Source organism: Equus quagga, chromosome 3 (genome assembly GCF_021613505.1).
Source record: "Equus quagga isolate Etosha38 chromosome 3, UCLA_HA_Equagga_1.0, whole genome shotgun sequence".
NCBI lineage: Eukaryota > Metazoa > Chordata > Mammalia > Perissodactyla > Equidae > Equus > Equus quagga.
Window position 1 is genome coordinate 38,230,853 of NC_060269.1, and position 24,766 is coordinate 38,255,618.

A 24,766-nucleotide genomic window follows, 5' to 3' on the forward strand; every position below is an offset into this window, starting at 1 on the left:
AAAGTAAACAGACTTCATGGAACAATTTTAAGCCACATATTTTGTATATAAAGTTATACACTGGCAGGTGGTTCTACAGGAAGGTAGCCCCAATGTGCTAACTATGACTGGGTTATCAAATAAAGGCAAAAGGTAAGCGTTTCCAATGTTTGCTTTATAATCTAAAATTATGCCAATCCTGAAACTTCAAAGTAGTAATTTTTGGTGATATTCTGGCAAATTCTGGTGAACAATAATGAAAGCTGCCATTTAATGAACTCATACTAAAAGCCAACCCTGTGCTAAAGATAAAAAATACAATCTTTACACTTATTGCATTTATGTAATTGCACATAGGATATGAACCAATTCCAAAATAAAATTAAACGTAAGTAGATACAGTCCTCTATTTTAGCTCAATGCAAATACACTTCAAGAAGACAATAAATAAAATCACCTCAAGCACAGGTTGATGAGGTCGAGATGCTTCTGTGTTTGAACTGGCCTTCAATTCCAGTTTCTCAGTATCTGTAGCAACACTGGAAACATCCAATTTAGCAATCCTCTGCTCAGAAGTAGTAGGAGACTCGAAGATATTCGCATGAGACTCACTAGTTAATTTGGTTTCTCTAGCAAAGTTAGTTGTTTCCTTCCCTTCCTCTAGCACCTGACCAATGTCTGATTGTACAGTTGTGTGAGAAGCAGTAGCATCTGACGAGGTAGCTGAAGACCCTGATGCTGTCATAGTCAAGATCACAGAATCTTCAGAATCTTGAGTTTCAGTATCAGTTTGCTTCTTACTTACAGGTTCTTCCTCTTGAAATATTAATTTGCAGTCATTACTAAACATGTCCAGTCTTCCACTGGCTTCAGATGCAGGTGGAGACAAACTATTATCTTGGAGCTCTGTGGATAGACTGGCTTCCTCAGTAGGACTACTATCCACCTTCAGTTCCACATAATCATCATCATCTTCTTCCTCTACTACAGACTTATCCAAGAATTCTGGCACCTCCGAAGCATCCTCTTCTGAAGGAGAGCTTATGGAAGCAGTTATTTCACTGACAGTCATTATATCTTTGCTAGTTGTTTTAAAAGAATTAGAGGAAACGGTCACAGCTTCAATAATGTCAGAAGATACTTCTACATCTCCTGCATTAATTGTGTCATTTATCAATGTTTCTTCTAAAGGGACTTCATCCAGTAACTCCTGATTTTCTTGCGCAGTTTTCTCTTCTTCATTAGATGTATTATGAGTTTCCAGTTCAATGTTGGATGCAGATTCTACTGAACTTGTCTTCTCAATACCTGACTTTTCATCCCTATTTGTGGTGATATGAGGAGACATAGAAGAGTCCTTCGTATCTGATTGCTGGGATGCTACTGAAACACTAACATCTCTGCTAATGCCAGAGATTGACTGAATTGGACTTGAAGAACATTGCCCTACTTCTTCATCAACTTTTCCCTGGTGTTCCCTAAATATATTGGCAAGGTTTTCTTTGTGTATTTCAAAAGTGACCTAGATGAAAAATATACAATCAGTCAAAATACGCAAAAAAAAAATAAAAAAGAGCATACAGAACATAAAAATATTTAGCAATTTTTCAAATACATGGTTTATATAATGCAACAACACAATTTTCCTATAATATCCTTATCTTATAAAATGATAAATAACAAGTAAGTCAATCCCAAAACTCCAAGTAGTCAAGAAAAATTATAGCTAATCTTAATGCTAACAGGTAGAATGGCATCAAACCACAATAACATAGTTATTTAGCCTATTCTTAAAGATGAATAGGAAAAAATACACTATTCTACTGGCCTCTAGAACTTGTACCAGGATCTAACTACATACCATTGAGAAATGTTTTGTGTCCTAGATAAAATGGTTACGTGTCGCTTAATGACAGGAATACATTCTGAGAAATGCATCGTTAGGTGATTTCATTGTTGTGAGAACATCATAGAGTATACTTACACAAACCTCGATGGTACAGTGTACTACACACGTGGGTTATATGGTACTAATCTTATGGGACCACCATTGTATATGCAGTCCATCATTGACCAAAACATCATTATGCAGCACATAACTGTACACTTTTTCAACTGCAATGAGAACCCATTTCCCTATGATTTATCCTCAGCAGAGATTAAAAATATCAACTAATTATGCTCACTATTACAGCAGGTCTCCATATATTTATTAAGCTACTAAAACTTTTTTTTACTAGGTTAAAGAACACATATTTTTTCAGCAATGAAAAAAATCCAATCATTCTTCAAACATCAACCATAATTTTCAAAGTTTGAACTGGTTACAAATGGTCTGAAAGTTCCAGTTAATCCATCCATGCATCCATTCATTCCACCTATATGTGAGTGACCACCTATATGTGAGTGAATACAGAGATGTATTCAGCACTATGAACATCCCCATATCATGCTTAGCCTTTTACCCAACTAAATGGAAAAAACTGATTAGAGGAAAAGTATAAAAGAGAGTGCTGTGATCTTTAAGGTGAAAAAGTTTATAATTTTCTTATCTCATCAAGGATTATTATTTTATAGCCACCATTATATGATTACCACTGGCGTTTCAATGGAAAATGCCCCTCAAAAGTAAAGTATAATATATGCAGAAAATATAGGCATAATTATAGTTTATCAATGCTAAAATTGTTTATTCCTGTAACCTACATTATTATAACATATATAGCAAAGTGAACCCTTAGTCAACAAAGCTTTACTGAGCCCTAGCATGGGAAGATGGTAGGAGATGATAACAAAAGAAGAAAAACTGTCTATTTATGTTCAAAGATCCATAGCCCTTTTCAAATCACATGTGTGTACATACGTGGGTAAGACAAACAAAATTGTAAATAATGCACAGTGCACACATTTCCTTCTACAGTTATTAGCTAGCCTTTACGCACGACATATACAGTACATTTATGACATAGGTAAAAATCAAAATGTTTAGGAAATAAACATCTTCCTAACTGTAAACATTTGGGGAACTTCTTTGAATATTTCAAAATGAAATGTATATATTCAACACTAAAGAGTAAAATGGCAAAGTAACATTAACAAAATATGAATTCCTTTTACACCTAGAAGGCTAACATTTTCTTTGAACTAAATTCTTTATTTTAATTGACCAAGTACTCATTTATTTATTCAACAAAAATTTACTGAACATCTATAGCATACCAGGCACTGTGTGATTAACAACACAATGTTCCTGCCTTCATGGAGCTTATATTTCAGGAGACTGAGAATGAACATACAAATAAATAGGATAATGTCAAGAAATAATAAGAGATTTGAAGGAAAAAAAAAAGAGAGAATAACTGAAGATGATAGTCTAGGTGGGACGGTATATTTCACTATGGTAACTAGGGAAGATCTCTAAGGATGTCACGTTTGAACAAAGACAAGAACAAAGTGAGAGAGCAAGTTATATGGATATCAAGACAAAAAGTTTCGGGTGGAAGGAAGAACAAAAGTAAAGGTTCTGGAGCCAAAAAGAGGTTGGTATGTTTGGGGGAGAACAATAAACCAGCAGACAGAGAACCGTAGGTGACACAGTCAGAGATGTACCCAGAGATGGGTGGATCATGATTATAGACTGTGTTAAAGATTTTGAATTTTCTTCTGAGTGTGAGAGAGCCATTAGAGAATTGTGAGGAAGAGGAAAACATGATCTGATTTCTTAAAGTATCATTTAGCCTACTGGGAAAACTGACTCTAGGGAGATCATTTCCACACTAACACAACAATTACTATTATCTAAGGAAGTCAAATTACATACTACCAACCTCACAGCGATTTTGAAAATAGATCATTTATTTCTACAATAGCCAGTGTTATAGAATAAGGTTAGTTTTCAATAATCATTTGCTTTGATTTTATTCAAATTAAGGATTTTTTTAAATTTTATTATAAAAATATATCAAATTTTATTATAAAATATATTTAACCTGTACAATTTACATGTCACAAAATGGAACACTACTACTACCTCACAATACCCCTATGTGCCCATCTCCCACTGTTTCCCAACCTCCCCACCCCTACCAAGAGGAAATCACTATCCTGACATTTCTATTAACTCTTTCCTACATGGTTTCTTTTTTTGGTGAGGAAGATTGGCCCTGAGCGAACATCTGTTGCCAATCTTCCTTTTTTTGCTTGAGGAAGATTGTCACTGAGCCAACATCTATGCCAATCTTCCTCTATTTTGTATGTGGGACGCTGCCACAGCATGGCTTGATGAGCAGTGTGTAGGTCCGCACCCAGGATCCAAACCTGCAAACCCCAGGCTGCCAAAGTAGAACATGTGAACTTGACCACTATGCCACCAGGCCAGCCCCTCCTACTTGTTTTTTAATAGTTCTACTATGTATATAGTAAACATACCTATTATGCGTAGTTTGAAAAACTAAGTAGAGCACAAATCTAGCCACCTACGTAAGAAAGAAATATATATACTTTCATACTTAATTAATAGTCAGATTGAGTAAAAAATCATAGACTGGAAAGCATTTACCTTGAGAATTTGAAAGGCATTTCTTTACTGCCTTCTTATTCCTGTGCTTATTGTTGGGACGTCTAGGTCATTCTGATTCCTGATCTTTCATATGACCTATTTTGTTCTCTGTGAAATCTTTTAAACTCTTCTCTTTGTTCCGAGTGCTTTAAAATTTTGCAATGATTCTTGGCATGGGTCTATTTTTATCCATTGTGCTAAATAGCCATTGGGCCTTCCAACCTAGCAAAAAATATCCTGTAGTTTCTGAAAATTTTCTTGAATCACTTAATGTATACCTTCTTGCCCTCTTTTTCCCCTGCTCTTGATTTCTGGGATTTCTATTTTTCTAGATTGCACTGACTGGTCCTCTATTTTCCATCCCTTTGTCTTTTGGTTCTACTATCTGGCAGAGCTCCTCAACTAACCCTTGAACATGTTTTCCATTTCTCCTATGTGACTCTGGGCTAGTCACTTGACTTCTCTGCAGTTCATATTTTCCTTCACTAAATGGGTAAGTGCAAGAGTAAAGACAAACCTAGAAAAATTTATATTTTAAATTTTCCTTGGTGCCAAAAGGAAAAACTCCCTATCTTCTCTTTAGCATTTCCTTTAGAAAGCTCAAGTTGTAAATACTTTCTCTGTTACTTCATGATGTATGTAAATCTTTTTAAAAGATAATGAGCCTCTTGCTAGTTTTGCATCCCAGGGATGTCTTTCCTGGGGGGCACTGGAGCCCTCCCTTTGAAACATGAACATCAAGGATGATGGTGTCCTGTCCCCTGTCTCTCTGGGAGTTTAAGCCCAGCTACTTGACTTTAAGATGTAACCTCCAGCTTCTCAAAAATATATGAGAATTTTAATTTTTCTTTTGGATAAAAACAATTACATGTATGTAATGGATTATATTTTCCTGCCAATATAAAAGGGTGAAATTTATTTTTTTCTTTGCAATCTCTTTAGTGGATTGCCTGTGAGGTGCATCACAGTCTCGTTTAATGCTTATTTAGTAATAAAATACTGTTTCACTCTTTTCTACATTTTGAGGAGAGGATATTTTGGGTTGGCAAGGAGGGTTATTTTTAACTATTTCCCCAACAATACAGTAACAGTAAGGTTATTAACATATAGCTGTTGAGAGATTAAATGAGTTATTATATGTGAAGTACCTAAAATGGTATAGTTCACAAAATAAGCACTATGTATGTGTTTTATTATTATTACAATTATCATTAGCTTCTAATAGGTGTTGTGGTAGTTCTTTGTCTATTCTTATTAAAGAATAGAATAGCAGCATTCTATTCTAGTTTCATGATTTAGAATCTACTCTTATCTCTCTGAGGATGTTAATAATTGTTTTTCCTGTTTTGTTTCTTCTCTTTTATTATCTGTTTTCTCTGAGTTGCCTTTTTCTATTTGTCTGTTTTGTTTCTATCTCCCATGTTAGACGCTTTTCATAACTCTCTGGTATAACTTGGTTGTCTTCTCATGATTAGCAAAAGGAGGGGCAAACAGCCCAGGGATTAAAAAGCTCTCTGGGACCAGTCCTGGTGGCGTAGTGGTTAAGTTCATGCACTTGGCTTTGGCAACCCCAGGTTCACAAGTTCTGATCCCAGGTGCAGACCTACACACCACTTATCAAGCCATACTGTGGCAGGCATCCCACAGATAAAATAGAGGAAGATGGGCACAGATGTTACCTCAGGGCCAATCTTCCTTAGCAAAAAGAGGAGGATTAGCAGCGGATGTTAGCTCTAAGCTAATCTTCCTCAAAAAAAAAAAAAAAAAACTCTCTGGGAAGTGGATAATCAATTTCTACCTTTACTATCAACTGGGTGTAGCTTGAGTTAGGAGGGCACATAGACAACCCCAAGAAGTATCTTCCAATGTCCTGCATGCAAGGTAATGGTCCGGTTGCCTAGATTTTAGGAGCTGAATAGGGGAAGCAGGAGGTGGGAGTGTTGTCTTTACATTCAACATTCAGTTTGCATACAGTCTCTTAATATTGCTCCTCATTTTGCTAATATAAACCAAGACCAGTGACCCTCTATATTACCCTCTCTAAACTTCTGCAAAAAATAGAGTGGGATAGTCTTTCAGTAGCATAGAGTAAGGGAGGGTCTCGAGATATCACACAGCTACTCTGACAATCTTTTTCAGTGTTTTTTGCTTGTAGTGAGTAAAACCCCAATCTTCAGTTGCATATATAGTTGAGACTGCCACTTCCTGCGAATTTTGAGAGTTCTTTAGAGAAAATGAAGTTGATTTTTAGCTCTCCCCACCCTGAACTTATGATTTACTTTTCCCAAGCCTAAGTTAACACAACTTACCCATCTGATCTCTAGACTCTAAATTTTATTGCTGTTTACTCTACTCCTAGTCTCTCCATCCTATGAATTTATATATTTTTCCAAAATCCTTTTATGGCATTTTTAGTAGAATTTCAATAAAAAATGAAATTAGATGTTAGTGTTCAACTTGCCAGCCTAACGCAAAAGCTTTGTTTTCTCTGTGTCAGTTTAAATCAACCTTAACTTAGTTTCTGTTCATCTAGTTAGCAGCTATTTTCAAAAATCACTAAGCAAATTTCTTCATTTTTATTGTCTTAGAGTAAAGCAATATTATATTTGATTATCCTTCACAAAAGGAAAAAACTAACATATAAACAATAGAGACTTTAAATGCTATTCTAGGTAATTTCCTGTTAATAAGGACCCTAAAATACAATATTTTTACCCAACTTTGAACAGAATAACTAACATATCCTTTTAAAAGTACTATAATTTTCTGAGAATAAAGATTGAGTCAGATGGTGGTAGACCCCTTAAAAAATTACTTGTATTCAAATTCAAAATAGAGAATTTTATATATAAAAAATGCCGAAAGGTTTTTCTTTTAACGTAAGCATCAACTTTGTAGAAAACAAAAAGGATATACCCTGGGGAGAATGTTCCCTATGGCACATTCAGAATGTATTTTATGAAAGTGTACATTGCTTTGAATTGAAATGTGTATTATACAAATCAACTTCTTGTGCATGAAATGTTAACATTAAATAATATCCTTTAACCTATTTTTCAAATGACTGCTTGAAAGTTTGTCTGCTGATTGTGAATATAGTTAGAATATGACAAGAAATATATTACATAGAATTATACTTCACCTTTAGAATGAAAGACCTTTCGTTTTGTGTTATAAAGATTTGTAGCCAAGTCTGTTCTAAATAGTGCTTTGTCTTTCCTAAGCAAATCAACTTGTTAACTCTTTCTTCTGTAAATATGAATATTAGAAATGCTTTCAAAATTCTGAAGTTGGTTGATTTTTAAATTTCCCTTTAATTTACTCCAACAGTCTAAAAGCTAAATGGCAACTGAGCAATTATCACTGTTGTCATCTTTTTTGATAGCGTTTTCCTAAAGGTATTTGTGACTGATAATTCCTAATTAATTACCAGATACTGTTCTAAATTACCCAGCTAAAAGACTAGTCATTAATCTTCACAATCATTTGCTAGCTAATCTATAGCTGCTTGTAATGTTTGGAAAGCACTTCTATAAACTACTAGTTAAAGGTACACGTGAACTAATAACTACAATATTTCTTCTGCCGTTACTTTCAACTTAATTGACACTCAAATTTACTAATTAGGAGATAAAAGATGAATGCAATTCATCAAGAGATTAACATTATTAATTCATATATTTAAAAATTTTAATCTTTAAAAACTTAGACTCTTTTAAATGTTAGGCAATGTTGAGGAACTGGAGCAAATGCATGCTTTTCATTGTATGTTATCTTCCTATGGAAATACCAGCTGAATACGATGTACTAACTTCTAATTCTTAAGTTACTAACTTTTCCATAGTTGATAAATAAGATATAGATAGAGACATATCTTGAAAATAGCTAAATCTTCCCAGACAGGGTATCAATAAGCATAGCTCAAAATGATCATCACCACCACACAACAGGAGATCTTTTATGGAGACTCTGATCCAACACCTTGCACTAACAATGGTATACGGTAACAGATATAATGTTTATAATTTGATTATATATTTACAATATATATCATATATAATAAATATATAATATTTATAATCAAACTATAAATATTTATAAACTTATAAATTTTTTATGATCTATTTCATGAAGAACCTTGGTTATAAATCTAAATACTCTGGTTCAAACCTAAACTCTTAAATGCTACCTTAATACAACCTGACTGGAGGGACATCAAGCATAAGGCCTAGGCTATCCTAAGAAAACTACCTAAGAGAATTAGTTATAAAAATAATGTTATAAGTTCAATAACAAAAGGAAACAATCTCATGAGGAAAACAAGTCATATACATAAGAAGCACTATACATTCATCATGTAATAAACTTAAAAACATTTTTTGAATACGTAGTATATTTTGATGGGATTCAGAACACACCACCTCCAAAATACGTCATGTTGGCAAACTGAATATTTTAAGATGAAAGAATTTGAAAAATAGCAGGTGCAAAAAGGACTCTTAAGACCTCTCCATTCTCTCCCAAAGCAGATCATAGAAACAGTGGTGCTAGAACAACTCTGATGTCCTCCATACATGGAAGCCTCTCATGTGAGAGATGCCCTCCCTATACCCAAAAGAAAGGAGCATCTTTATCTCAGAAGACAGAGGGATGCAGAAAAGAATCCGAATGAACAGGCCTTGCTAATTTTCCCCCAGTTTATTATCTTTAGCTCATACCCTTTGTCCTATCATATTTTTTCCACAACTTCCCACTCTTCATCAAACCTGGTATAAAAACGTTCAGGCTTAACCATTTCTTTGGGTCATCATTTCCTCATGAAGGCTCCCATGTCACGTAAAACTCACAGTATTAAATACACATATATGCTTTTCTCCTGTTAATCTCTCTTTGTCAGTTTAATTTTCAGGACCAGTCAGGGACCCTAACAGGGTCAAGAAAAAGTTCATAAAATGATTTTTGAGCAACACCTCCTTATTAACACCAAGCGAGGATGCAATTTAAACGGAAGGCTTCCAACCACTTAGTATTTTCTTAATCTCTATAAATATCATATTAATAGATGGAAACATTCTAGAATTAATTTAAAAGAAAACATACATTCTGCCCTCAAACTTCCTTAAAGTATAAAAATTTCTATCTAATCAACTGTTCCCCAGTTCCCATGCTTAAAAATACACACGTAATAAACACTAAGTTAAGCTCATTTTGTTGGGCAATACCAGATACATTTTTAAGTATTTGTAGCAATAGTTGAGATATCTTAAATATTTGTAGCCATAGCTGAGATATACAGAAAGCTTACTGTATACTGTTTTAAGCATTTGACATATACTGACACAATCTTCAGAGCAACCCTAAAAGATAGGGAGCATTATCCTAATTTCATATCAATGGAGATAGGAGGCACTGTGACACAGAATAATATCACACAGTTAATAATTACTAATCTTTTCTTTTTTAAAAAAATTCATCTTGACCAATTTTATTTTCTTAAGAATAGTGTACACAGGTACTCTCACGCAAAGCTAGAGTATAAATTGGTACAAATTTTTAGACAATAATTTAGCAATACCCAGTACAACTTTTAAAAAACAAAACATGTGCCAACTCCTTCCGAAATTATAGGAATTTATCCTACAAAATAAGAGATAGTTATATAGAAGTAGGCTCATCACAGCTCAAAGAAAAGGGAAAGTTAAACTATGGTGTATATGCAATACATTGTAATATAAATCAATAGATTTAAAAAATATCACCTCCACCAATTGTCCAAATAAAATTTGGGGGAATGCCAGAATATGAAAAGTAAACTTGAATCATTTACTCAATCACTCCTTCCTAGAATTACAAGTGGTCTGACAGCATTCAGATGTTACATCAAAACTACAGCTTTGGGGCTGGCCCGGTGATGCAGCAGTTAAGCTTGCACGTTCCGCTTCTTGGCGGCCCGGGGTTCGCCAGTTCAGATCCCATGAGCAGACATGGCACCACTTGGCAAAAGCCATGGTATGGTAGGCAGCCCACGTATAAAGTAGAGGAAGATGGGCATGGATGTTACCTCAGGGCCAGTCTTCCTCAGCAAAGAGGAGGATTGGCAGCAGATGTTAGCTCAGGGCTAATCTTCCTCAAAAAAAAAAAGCTGCAGCTTTTCCCTTAACTTTACTTCTCCATAATAGGATGTATTATATACACCTAATGATATGTAGCCATTAAAATTCATGTAAAAAGTGTATCATTAAATAATATTGTAAAATATCATAAATATATTTTTGTAAGAAAATAATTATATGTATGTGTATACTTTTGTATAGAATAGAAGACTGGAAAGTCTTACAGCAAAATGTTAATATTAAGTCATACACAGGTGATTGGGTAATGGCCGATTTTTGGTTTGTGTGTGTATGCATTTGTACTAGGTTCCAAATTTCCTACAACGAGCACTATTATTTTAAAATTTTAAAATTATTAGGTTAAAAAAACTTAAAGACAAAGAAAACTTCAACAATTAATTATAAAATGCTGACAATCCATGAAATATGGAAATTTTATAACTCTTGGAATTTCTTAATATGTGGCTTTAAATTTTATTATAAAGCCACCATAAACACACTCATAAACACACACACATTTATATGCCAGTTTATATCTTGTGATTTTTAAAAATACTTTTTAAAAACCAGTTGGAGAGGGCTGGCCCCGTGGCCGAGTGGTTAAGTTCGCGCGCTCCGCTGCAAGCGGCCCAGTGTTTCGTTGGTTCGAATCCTGGGCACGGACATGGCACTGCTCATCAAACCACGCTGAGGCAGCGTCCCACATGCCACAACTAGAAGAACCCACAACGAAGAATATACAACTATGTACTGGGGGGCTTTTGGGAGAAAAAGGAAAAAAATAAAATCTTAAAAAAAAAAAAAAAAAACCAGTTGGAGAATTCTAAAAAAACCTGATTTCCACTTGCTTTTTATCCAACCTAAACTGTACTTTCTTCTGATATAAGATGACTGACATTTATGCTTATGCCATTTCATCAAATTGTTCACAGCAAGTAAAATCTTAACATATTTCAAATAATCCAAGATAATTAAATACTTTTACTTGTTGAATAACTTCTACTTGTTGGTTATTTTAAATCACAGACCTATTCTGCCTTATGGCAATATAGGTCCAGACAAAACAGTCTCTAAAGGCTTTAGTTTTATTTGTTTAGAAAAAGAATGTTTTTAGACAGTTCTCATAATTCAGAATATATTAAATGCCTGAATTTAAATTTTAATTAAAGAGTAGAAACATTTTAGCATACCAAGTAAAAAAAACAGTATTACTCAAGATAATGTTCAATTTGAAGTATAAAAAAAGGAAAAGAAAAAGATAAATAATAATAACCTAGAGAACACACAAGACAATAATGAAACTACAAAGGTTACTCTTAACAGGTACACATTTGAAACCCAGAGACCAAAGTAACCAACACAGTGCACTTACACTAGAAGAGCCTATTACTGCTTATGAAACCTAGTTCAGCTGTTGGAGGAGAGGGATACAGTGACAAACAGCTTCCCTGCTACAAAGGTGGCAGGAAATCTATCAAATTGGACAATAAAATTGCAATTGAGTTTCTTTGGCTTTTTATAGCAGCAGAAAGTATCCTGATGTAACTCTGCAAAAGCTATCCAATTCTACAACATTAGTTTTTTACACACCAGTTCTTTATCAAGAACCATGTTATAAATTTGTGATACTGAGATTTAAAATGGCTGCAGATAGGAAAAAATAAGCATCACTTCAGTATCATATGTATGAATATATTTCTAAAGCTTTAAGAAAAAATATATGCAGAGAAAAAAAATCAGTTTCAATAGTTCCACTGGAATTTTTAACACCATGATACAAATTGTTCACCTACTTACTGAATTACTTCAGCTCCATCCTAAATTTTATTAAATGTTGATTCGAAGGGGCTTAGAGTGTAAGTCGTCCATTCTATCTTAAAAATAGATTTCAAGGTACTAAAATCCCAAAAAAATTAACATAGCAATATTCAAATAAATTACTTATATAAACCTTATGAAAGAGAAACGTTTATCAGCGAAGAAAATTCACACAAAGAAAGAAAACTAAAAAACACTCATAAAACATTAAAGTTAAAGGTGAAAACCACAAGAACCAACTTGCAAGTTAAAATTTTTCTTTTCCCTCTCATAGGTAAAGCTTTAGCAATTATTTTTTAAAGTAACAGCAAAAAGTGATAGGTCCACTTTTTCTAGATAAAACACTCCACAATTAACCTAATCAGCATTTATTCCATTTTATAATTGTAATCCTAAAACAAGAGTTAAAGACTGGTTCTTAGCCCAAAATAGGCAAAAAGAGGCCTCTACATAAAGTAACTATTTTCTTTGCAAAGGTTTTAAGATCCATTTAAAGCCATAAGTAACTGGAGTAAAGAAAATTATAAACTAATTAAAACTATATATATATATATATGAAACACACAAAACTTAAAGCCTACTTTGGGTTTAATGTGTATAATTGAATCTAAAAAATGTTGATTTCAGATACTACATAACAAGAGGAGTTTATATTTATTCTGTTTCATTCTCTTTCACTGTAACATGCTCCCAGAAAGACAAAAAAGGTTTTCCTTTACAACAACAAAAAAAATGTGTGCAGGGGGTCTTAACTGGGGTCCATATCCAACTTATGTAGGATTTTTCTATGTCCATGACACTCTTTAAAGAGTATATTACTAGCTTAGTAGGAAAGGTAGGGAGGGGAGAATTTTATAAAAGTTTGTAAAAATAATTTCCTGTACACTCAGAGAAACACTCAAAATTAGACTACATAAGATGGGCTTATGTCAAAATATAAATTTCTGGGAACATCCCATGAGATTCAGATTCAGATTCTAAGGTGCGGTCCAGGAAACTCTAATAAAATGCACATGGCAAATTACTCTGATGAGGTGATCCCCAAATCGTACGACGTATGATTGCATAACAGGTACTTCAAAGACAGCTGTTGCAGCTATTTCATGGATCACTGATGAGAGAAGACTGACATGCTAAGGCAGACGTAGGGTGTCATGGTGCCATGTTAACAGTTGAACCAAAAAGCCCCAGACAATGACGGTGTAGTTCTTCCTTCTTCCTGCAACCAATATTTACCGCAGAATTGCCAAGTACTCAGCACTATGCACAGTTCTATGGAAGATATAAAGTATAAAACCTTTTGTCCTTGCTCATGAGAGCTTACAAGGAGCAGCCAAGATAAGACACACGAACTCACTTTTAAACATTAATATAACATGAGGGATATTACAGGATGATATATGATTAAGTGCCAGTCTGCATTTGGTATATCACTCATTACTGCTCTTCATGTACATTCCACATCCCCAAGCAAAACAAACAATTCACCATGCTTTTCTCTCAGTGACACCACCTCTGTACCTTTGCTTATGCCAATTCCTCCACCAGAGTCTCATCACCCTAATATCTACATGCCCAAATCTTATTTACCCTTCAAGGTTGAAGTCAAATGACACCTGTTCTATAAACTTCTCAGATGCCCACAGGTAAGGCTGTCTCTCCTTTCACTGCGAATATCTCTTCCACGGCACTTACTACTTCCTGCCGTGTTTTTTAGGTTTTTTGTACATATACTGTCTCCCATTTAAGAAAGTAACTTCTTTCAAGATAAGATCTGTTCCTGATTCATCTTTCTATCTTTCACAGTAACTAGAAGGTACTTAAATAGAAAAAGATATGAAGAACAAAAGGGAGGAGTGGAAAGAAAAAAAAAAGAAAGAAGAAAGATAAAGGTAGAAAGGGGAAGAAAAGAGGTGGGCAAGTGGAGTAAGACTTAGACACAGAGTCACTGAAAATGAACGAGAACGACCACAGTGTCTGACCAACCGATAGAGAGAGGGGGAGAAGGGAAGGAGAGACAAAACCAACACAGATTCACTAAGGACAAAGCAGACAGAGAAAAACAGAAATAGGTTGTGGGGAGGGAGAAGGCAGGGGATAAAGAATGGTGGAAGGATGTTAGAAGGAAGAACAGAGAAAGTAAAAGAGATTGGAAAGAGGGAGATAGTGCCCAAAAGAAGAAAAAGAGACACAAGCAAAGAGGGAGAGAGTTAGCTGGCAGTGACAAAAGGTGGCACAGATTGCACCAGGTACACACGGTCAATGCCAACAGCCAGAGTGGGGGGTGGAGAACACTGATTGATTAGTTGGAGATTTGGGAGAAAGGGGAGGTAGGGAGAGAGAGGGAGTGAGGGAAGAGGTGAGAGGGAAGAAGGAGTAGGAGGAGAGGGAGGAGGGAGAGGGAGGGGGGGAGAGAGAGAGAGAGAGACACTTAAATACCAAGAGAAAATTAAGAGCTGTGAATTCATACAGAATGGCATGGCCTTAGAGTAAGAAAAACTGTCATATAGAACTGGATTAGCTAGCTAAGTCCTGAAAAATATAAAGAATCTGGGTAAGTACACAGGAGAACAAAGTGCATGCCAGGAATAAACCAAAATGAAGATTTAACAAAGCACGATATATTTTAGAAGATTAGAACCAACATAGCCAAATTAGTGATTTCTGTCAAGTAAAATAGTGAAACATCAGGTAAGAAATACTTTTTCAAGGAGAATAGTGAAAGATTAGGTAGATATTATTTTGTAAAGAAAATCTTATCTTTCTAAGAAGGTTAGAACAAAGGGTTTACAGAAGTGGGTAACATTATATGCTATTTTTAGCTTAATAAATCCAGAGGAAAACAATACCTAAAGCTACTGACCATTAGAAATATCCAGAGTAGAAGTCATCTAGACATAGATGAAGAACTACAAATCATTAAGAAAAAGAAAAGCTTCAAAATAGGCAAAAACAAAACCTTCCAAAAATAAGAAATCTAACAGTATCAAGGGTTAGAGGGTGGGACATTATTAGGACCCAGCAATTCTACTCCTACTTATATTTCCTAGAGCAGTGCTTTTTTCAAATTTAGGACAATTCAGTTGGCGGATCATGGAATCAACTTACTGGGGCATCATCAGCATTTTTAAATGAAAAAGAACAGAAAACACACAAGTGCATTACTATATACCAAAGTTTAGTAAGGGTAAATATTGTCTCATGAAACCTCTGTTTCAGGTGTGTGTGGGGAAAGGGGTAGGAGTGGGTGTGGGAGTGTGTGTGTATGCGTGTGTGTGTGTGTGTGTGTGTGTGTGTATACATACACACCTGATCACAATAAATTTCTTACTGTGAGTCACAGTTATAAAAAGTTTGAAAATGACAACTCTATTAAAACTGTTGCCTTTGAGCACCTGAGTTATTCAAAGTAGTGAAAATTAACAAATCAAAGCTATACGTAACAATAAAAAAAAATCTCAGAAACAAAAGGTTTGGCAGAGAAAAATTAGTAACAGAAAACTCTACAAAGTATGATGTCATTTTCATAAAATACAGGAATAGGAAAAAAAGATAATATATTATTAGGAACACAAATTTTTAACTTTTTAAAAAAGGGAACGATAACCAAGAAAATCAAAATGGTGAGATTAGGTTTGGGGTGAGAGGAGGGGTGGGGGGGTGGACAGGGAGAACCACACAGCACGTTCTTGAAGCTGGATAGTCACAATTCTTCCTTCACAACACTTCACAGCATATTGCTACACAAATTATTTTGGATGTAATTAATTCTTCATTTCAAAAGGTGTATTTACATCAAACATGAAGTTATTGGGGCCTGGACTAGTGTGCTGGCAGTAAGAATGAGAACAAAAAGGATGAACAGGAGAAATGATAGAGCTATAACAAAGGAAAATAGTCCCTGAGCATTTAATTCTATTTTCTGTGATTTCATTCATTAACTCAACTTCAATTAATATATATATATATATACACAGACATGTACCATTTCTGGATTAGACATTGATGGTTAAGAAAAGTTTAGAAATTTGACTGAGTTTACACAACTAAAAAATTACTACAAATAAGAATTTAAATTCAGGATTGTCCTATCTCCAAAGCCCACATTCTCTTCGTTATTTACACAAATGGATTGGTAACTAAATATAAATGTTTAGTAATAAATGCTCAAAAGCTCAAAGGTAGCTGAGATATCTCCTAGTCCAACCTCTTTTTCTGGTAGATAGGAAATTCACAGAGACTACGCTATTGGCCCTAAATACCCTATGGCTTCTGCAGTTCTCAAGCTTTTTGTCTCCGGATCCTTCAGACTCTTCAAAAGAACTGAGGCAACCAAAAACCTTTTATTTATATGAGATATATCTATTAAGACTTATCATATTAGAAATTAAAACCAAGAAATTTTACAAATATTAATTCATTTCAAAATAACAATAAACCCATTACATGTTAATACAAATAACATATTTTTTGAAGAATGACTATTTTTCAAGATGGTTGTATTCTAATACCTGCTTTTGCATTCAATCTATTGCATTATATTTTCGTGGTTGAAGTATATGAAAAAAACCCCACCATCAAATAGACATGTAGCTGAGAAAGCACGACCTCAGACACTCCCTGAAAAGGTCTCCTAGGTTCCCAAAGTCTTCAGGCTGTACCTTAAGAATAACAGCTCTAAAGATTATATTCCTCTAGCCATCCTTCCTAAGGACTTGAACAAACTAAAGTGTATATGAAAGCACTGTCAAAAAAACCCAAAACAACAAGAAGAAAAAAAAGGCAATAAAATCATTTGTAAGGTAAAAGTATAGTAAAGACAATAGATCAACTACCTGTGAAGGTAATACGAAGGTTAAAAGACAAATGTACTAAAATTACCTATTTCAATGATAAGACGGTAATGGATATACACACCCTAAACAAAACACTATAGATGATGTTAAAAACATAATGTGGGAGGAGGGAAGTAAAAAAGTAGAGCTTTTAAAAAGAGGTCAAGCTAAAGAGTCTATCTACTCAATATAGACTGCTATATGCATAGTATATTAAATAGGATCCTCAGAGTAACCACAAACCAGAAACCTATAACAAGCAGGAAAAAAAGTAAGACAAAAGAAATCAAACATATTACTAAAGATAGCCATCAAACCACAAGTGAAGAGAGCAAGAGAAAAAGAAAGGAACTGAGAAGAACTACTAAAACACCCCAAAAAAAGAAAAAGTGACAAAATGGCAATAAATACATATTTATCAATAGCTACTTTAAATGTCAATGGACTAAATGCTCCAATCAAATGCCACAGGGTGGCCAACTGGATAAAAAAACAAGATCCATGTAAACGCTGCAAACAAGAGACACACTTCAGACCTACAGACACTCACAAACTGAAAGTGAAAGGATGGAAAAAGATATTCCACAAAAATGGCAAAGAAAAGAAAGTGGGGGTAGCAATACTTATATCAGACAAAATAGACTTTAAATCAAAAACCGTAATAAGAGACAAAGACTGGCACCACACAACGATAAAGGGAACAATCCAACAAGAAAATATAACACTTGTAAATATCTACGCACCCAACATAGGAGCACCTAAATATATAAAGCAATTATTAACAGACACAAGAGGAGAAATAGACAGTAACACAATAATAGTAGGGGACTTTAACACTCCACTTACACCAATGGATAGATCATCCAAACAGAAGATCAATAAGGAAACACTCGCCTTAAAGGATACATTAGACCACATGGACTTAGTAGATATATACAGAACATTCCATCCAAAAACCACAGAATACACATTCTTTTCAAATGCCCATGGAACATTCTCCAAGATTGATCACATATTAGGCCACAAAACAAGTCTCACTAAATTTAAGAAAATGGAAATAATACCATGCACCTTTTCTGACCACAAAGGTATGAAACTGGAAATCAACTACAGAAAGAAAACCAGAAAAGCCACAAAAATGTGGAGATTGAACAAAATGCTACTGAACAATGATTGGGTCAATGAAGAAATCAAAGAAGAAATAAAAAAATTCCTGGAGACAAATGAAAATGAAAACACGACATGCCAAAATCTGTGGGATACAGCAAAAGCAGTTCTACGAGGGAAGTTTATAGCAATTCAGGTCTACCTCAACAAAGAAGAGAAATCCCAAATAGACAATCTATAAGTGCACCTAAAGGTACTGGAAAAAGAACAACAAACAAAGCCCAAAATCAGCAGAAGGAAGGAAATAATAAAAATCAGAGCAGAAATAAATGAAATAGAGAGTAAAAAAAAACAGAAAAAATTAATGAAACCAAGAGCTGGTTCTTCAAAAAGATAAACAAAATTGACAAACCCTTAGCGAGACTCACCAAGAAAAAAAGAGAGAAGGTTCAAATAAATAAAATCAGAAATGAAAGAGGAGAGATAACAACAGACACCTCAGAAATACAAAAGATAATAAGAGAATACTATGAAAAGCTATACGCCAACAAATTGGATAATCTAGAAGAAATGGATAAATTCTTAGAAACATACAACCTTCCAAAACTGGACCAAGAAGATGTAGAAAATTTGAATAGACCAATCACCAGCAAGGAGATTGAAACAGCAATTAAAAACCTCCCAAAAAATAAAAGTCCAGGACCAGATGGCTTCCCTGGTGAATTCTACCAAACATTCAAAGAAGACCTAATACCTATCGTTCTCAAACTCTTCCAAAAAATTGAAGAGGAGGGGAGGCTTCCTAACTCCTTCTACGAAGCAAACATTATCCTGATCCCAAAATCAGACAAGGACAACACAAAAAAAGAAAATTACAGGCCAATATCACTGATGAACATCGATGCAAAAATCCTCAACAAAATACTAGTAAATCGAATACAACAATACATTAAAAAGATCATACATCATGATCAAGTGGGTTTCATTCCAGGGATGCAGGGATGGTTCAACATCCATAAATCTATCAATGTGATACACCACATTAACAAAATGAAGAATAAAAATCACATGATCATCTCAATAGATGCAGAGAAAGCATTTGACAAGATACAGCATCCATTTATGATAAAAACTCTAAATAAAATGGGTATAGAAGGAAAATACCTCAACATAATAAAGGCCATATATGACAAACCCACAGCAAATATCATTCTCAATGCAGAAAAACTGAAAGCTATCCCTCTAAGAACAGGAACCAGATAACGATGTCCACTGTCACCACTCTTATTTAACATAGTAGTGGAAGTGCTAGCCAGAGCAATCAGGCAAGAAAAAGAAATAAAAGGGATCCACATTGGAAAAGAAGAAGTGAAACTATCACTCTTTGCAGACAACATGATTTTATATCTAGAAAACCCTAAAGAGTCCACTAAAAAGCTTTTAGAAATAATAAAGGAATACAGTCAAGTTGCGGGATACAAAATCAATGTACAAAAATCGGTCGCGTTTCTATACACTAACAACAAAGTAGCAGAAAGAGAAACTAGGAATACAATCCCATTTATAATTGCAACGAAAAGAATAAAATACCTAGGAATACACTTAACGAAAGAGGTGAAAGACCTGTACGCTGAAAACTATAAGACATTGTTGAAAGAAATCGAAGAAGACACAAAGAAATGGAAAGATATTCCGTGCTCTTGGATTGGAAGAATTAACATCGTTAAAATGTCCATACTTCCTAAAGCAATCTATAGATTCAACGCAATGCCTATCAAAATTCCAACAACATTTTTTACAGAAATAGAACAAAGAATCCTAAAATTTATATGGAACAACAAAAGACCCCGGATAGCCAAAGGATTCCTGAGAAAAAAGAACAAAGCTGGAGGTATCACATTCCCCGATTTCAAATTATACTACAAAGCCACAGTAACCAAAACAGCATGGTACTGGCACAAAAACAGACACACAGATCAATGGAACAAAATTGAGAGCCCAGAAGTAAACCCACACCTTTATGGACAGTTAATATTCGACAAGGGAGCCAAGAGCATACGATGGAGAAAGGAGAGTCTCTTCAATAAACGGTGTTGGGAAAACTGGACAGCCACATGCAAAAGAATGAAAGTAGACCATTCCCTTACACCATGCACAAAAATTAACTCAAAATGCATTAAAGACTTGAATGTAAGACCCGAAACCATGAGACTTCTAGAAGAAAACATAGGCAGTACGCTCTATGACATTGGTCTGAGCAGCATATTTTCAAGTCCCATATCTGACCAGGCAAGGGAAACAAAAGAAAAAATGGACAAATGGGACTACATCAAACTAAAAAGTTTCTGCACAGCAAAGGAAACCATCAACAAAAGGAAAAGACAACCTAACAATTGGGAGAAGATATTTGCAAACCACACATCAGATAAGGGGTTAATATCCAAAATATACAAAGAACTCATACAGCTCAACAACAAAAAAAACAACAATCCAATTAGAAAATGGGCAAAAGATCTGAACAGAGATTTCTCCAAAGAAGATATACGGATGGCCAACAGGCATATGAAAAGATGCTCAACATCATTAGCTATCAGGGAAATGCAAATCAAAACTACAATGAGGTATCACCTCACTCCGGTCAGAATGGCTCTAATTAACAAGACAGGAAACCAGAAATGTTGGAGAGGGTGTGGAGAGAAGGGAATCCTTGTTCACTGCTGGTGGCAGTGCAAACTGGTGCAGCCACTATGGAAAGCAGTTTGGAGTATCCTCAGAAAATTAAGGATAGATCTACCATATGATCCAGCTATTCCACTGCTGGGTATTTATCCAAAGAACTTGAGAACACAAAGGCATAAAGATACTTGCACCCTTACGTCCATTGTGGCATTATACACAATAGCCAAGACTTGGAAGCAACCTAGGTGCCCATCAAGGGACGAATGGATAAAAAAGATGTGGTATTTATACATGATGGACTACTACTCAGCCGTAAGAAATGATGAAATCCGGCCATTTGTGACAATATGGATAGACCTAGAGGGTATTATGCTGAGTGAAATAAGTCAGAGGGAAAAAGTCAAAAGCCATATGATCTCACTCATAAGTAGAAGATAAAAACGGCAAAAAAAAAAAAAAATCACATAGCATTGGAGATTGGACTGGTGGTTACCATTGGGGAACGGGGGAGGGGGGAGGGCAAAAGGGGTGATTAGGGTCACATGTGAGGGGATGCACTATAATTAGTGTTCGGGTAGTGAACATGATGTAATGTATACAGAATTTGAAAGATGATGTACATCCGAAAAACATAAAAATTAAAAAAAATTTAAAAAAAAGAAAGCACTGAATTAACATACATTATTTAGAAATTCTGAAAAATCTAATTTACACTGGGACTTCCATAACCTGGAACTCCCCCAGATATGTCTGAAATCCAATCCAAATGTATACAAGGCCCAAACTCAACCGTGTTTTTCTCATGATCTTTTGTAAATGGAAAAACAATACTAGCAGGTAATCAGTCCAGACTGCAGCTGCCCACTACAACAGAAACCAGAATAGCTGGGCATCCGCACAAACTAAAATAAGTTAGGCAAGAAGTGGCAAACAGTTTCTGTAAAGTTCCAAGTAGTAAATATTTTACACTTGAGGGCCATACAGACTCTGTTGCAAATACTCAATACTTGTAGCATGAAAACAGCCACGGAAAACAAAGAAATAAATGGGAGTGGCTGTGTTTCAATAAAACTTTATTTAGAGAAACAGGTCAGGCCAGATTTGGCCCTCAGGTCCTGCTTGGTTGAACCCTGCCTTAGACTAAACTGGTCAGCTCAAAAAGTAGTGACAAAAACAAAGACGTGTTATAAAATCACATCTTTTTCTTATTTGGCACTGGACTGTTCTCAAACATAAACCTGTAGGGTGATATCTTCCAATCTAAGATATTTTTGTAAATCCTTGCAGATAGTCATGCACCTCCCTCTCATTGAGGGAGGAGGAGACAGAATGAACAACTCTTCGGTACTTCCAAATAAAAGTTATTCAAACACCTAAAAACATATATTTAGGAAATGACAATATATTCCAATAAAATGGCAAAATATTCTGGAATAATAACCATAACAGTCAATAAATAAAACATTTAAAGATATACCAAATTTATCATTTCTCTTCTTTACTCCTTCTAGTCAATTTATAATTACTATAAATAATTATATATTATATTCCTTCTGCGTATAGAAAGAGTTCTTAAACAAGATACAAAAAGCATAAACCTTAAAAGAAACTAATAAACTTTACATTAATTATTTGAAATGTAAAATTTCCTCAGAAGACACAAACATAAAACTCCAAAAATAAATAGATAAGCCACAAGTTGGCAGAAGATATTCATAAACAATATAACTAGCAAAGGATCCAAGAATATATAAAGAACTTCCACAAAACAAGGAAATCCAAATTAATATTATGGAGATATAGCACTTAAAAGTCATCAAATTTGCAAATTTTTAAAACTGCAGCCATACCAAGTGATAAGGTGATATGAAACCATGAGAACTTACGTCCCTGGCAAAAATGTAAACTGATATACCACTTCGGAAAAGAATTTGCATTATCTTATAATGTTCAACGTATGCATCTTACAAGTCAGCAATTCCACTTTTAGGAATAGAGAAACTTCTCAATATACAGAAAATGTATAAACAATGCTCATCCACTGGTAAACGGATAAAGTCATACCATGGAATACAATACAACTGAGAAAATAAATACAACTACATAGGTCAGTACGGATGAATCTCAGTGACAAGTGAAAACAAGTTGCAGAAAAATGCATTTAATATGATACCATTTATGTTAAGTATAAACATGAAAAATAAAATTATTTAATGTTTAGAGTTATATATAAATATAGTTAAAATATACAGAATACACAGAAATAATGAAAACACTAAATTTCAGGTTAGTGGAGGAAGAGAAAGGGGCTAACAATGATGGACAAAAATTGGGATGGGGAACCCAATTTCACAAACACTGGGAGGTACTTTATACTTCTTTGTATGTCTACAATATTTCATAAAATATTTTAAACAAAAGCTATACATAAATACCTAACTTACATTGGCTTAAGTTAAAAAAAAAAAAAAACAGACTGGTATATTATTCCAAACCAATTTCTCAAATGACTATAACATGAGACAGCGGCAAACATTAGCCAGAGCTTTTCTGTTTACTCAACCACCCTACATTACTAAAATATCTTCTCATCTTTGAATATACTGCGCCACCTTGTGTTCAAAAGCTTTGAACTACAGTAAAATTCAGAGAACTGTATCTGTGAAAATGGCTGCTTGAAAACATAAGTTCCCTTAAGGTGTGGCATGAGATTTCACTTTACTAAGTTAAGCAAACATAAAAATGACATTTGAAAAAAGTATTGTGATTCTGAAGAATTTGGAAATACTTTACATTTCTTTACAGTCATTCGCTTTTGTAGTTGTTCATTTTACCTCACTTTCAGAGAATAATCTGCCTTTTCTCCTTAATTTTAAGTATATAAAATCTTTTAAATGAATAAAACTCAAAATTATCAACATTTAAAACTCTAAAATACACTTTCATAAAGAAACTTACCTTTGAATGTGTGATCGATAAGGTGTCTACCCACACGCGCCAGCCACCCCACTCATATTTGACTGCATGGTAAAGTAGGATTCTGAATATGGCATATACCATTTCTGTTATCTTTTGTTCATCTGAATTCTTAGGATTAAAATAGCAGAGAGAAAGCATCCACTCTTGCCACACAGAACATTGTAGCAAGCTCCTGAGAATTATAAGAGGATATTGAATTACTTAAAAAATAAATCATCTGAAAAAATTCTAAAAAGTAAAAGTTTGAAACAAAATAAATTAAAAAACACCTTTATGTATTCAAAACAATTAAAGGATGTAGTACTGAGAAGTCAATTTAACCATATGGTACATTACTTATATACCCTTAACGAAGAAAGCACATGGAAAATTCATTTCACAGTGTTTTTTAAAGCAATTTTTCTCAGAAAAAATGGGCTTAAACTCAAAACTAGACTTGAACACTGCAGATAAATGCTGTCTGATCCTGCTCACCTTCTGTTTTCTCTACTGTTGTTAAAAAGTTTAATCATGTCAGAAAGAAAGGCTCTGCGAACTTCCATGCTCTCTGGGCACTGGGGAGAATTTCGAAGTAGGGTCGCAATTACTTTTAGTATCTCTGTAAGACAATACATAAATTAGTAAAAACCAAAACACTACAAAAAGTTAATGATGGAAGATCACCACTACATTGAAATTTCTTTCCTTTCCCTGGCATA

The 24,766-nt window shown here is 34.5% G+C and overlaps 1 protein-coding gene across 4 annotated transcripts in view; it reads right to left on the reverse strand.

The window, feature by feature from the left end:
* The window catches only part of LRBA (LPS responsive beige-like anchor protein), a 710,247-nt gene that overhangs the window by 533,292 nt on the left and 152,189 nt on the right, over positions 1 to 24,766 (reverse strand). For all 4 annotated transcript variants that reach the window (XM_046655938.1, XM_046655936.1, XM_046655939.1 and 1 more), the window contains exons 21-23: positions 24,543 to 24,666; positions 24,048 to 24,240; positions 437 to 1,501 (exon numbers count right to left, since the gene is read on the reverse strand). In XM_046655938.1, the coding sequence (XP_046511894.1) occupies positions 437 to 1,501; positions 24,048 to 24,240; positions 24,543 to 24,666 (1,382 nt within the window). The remainder of the gene's footprint in view (positions 1 to 436; positions 1,502 to 24,047; positions 24,241 to 24,542; positions 24,667 to 24,766) is intronic.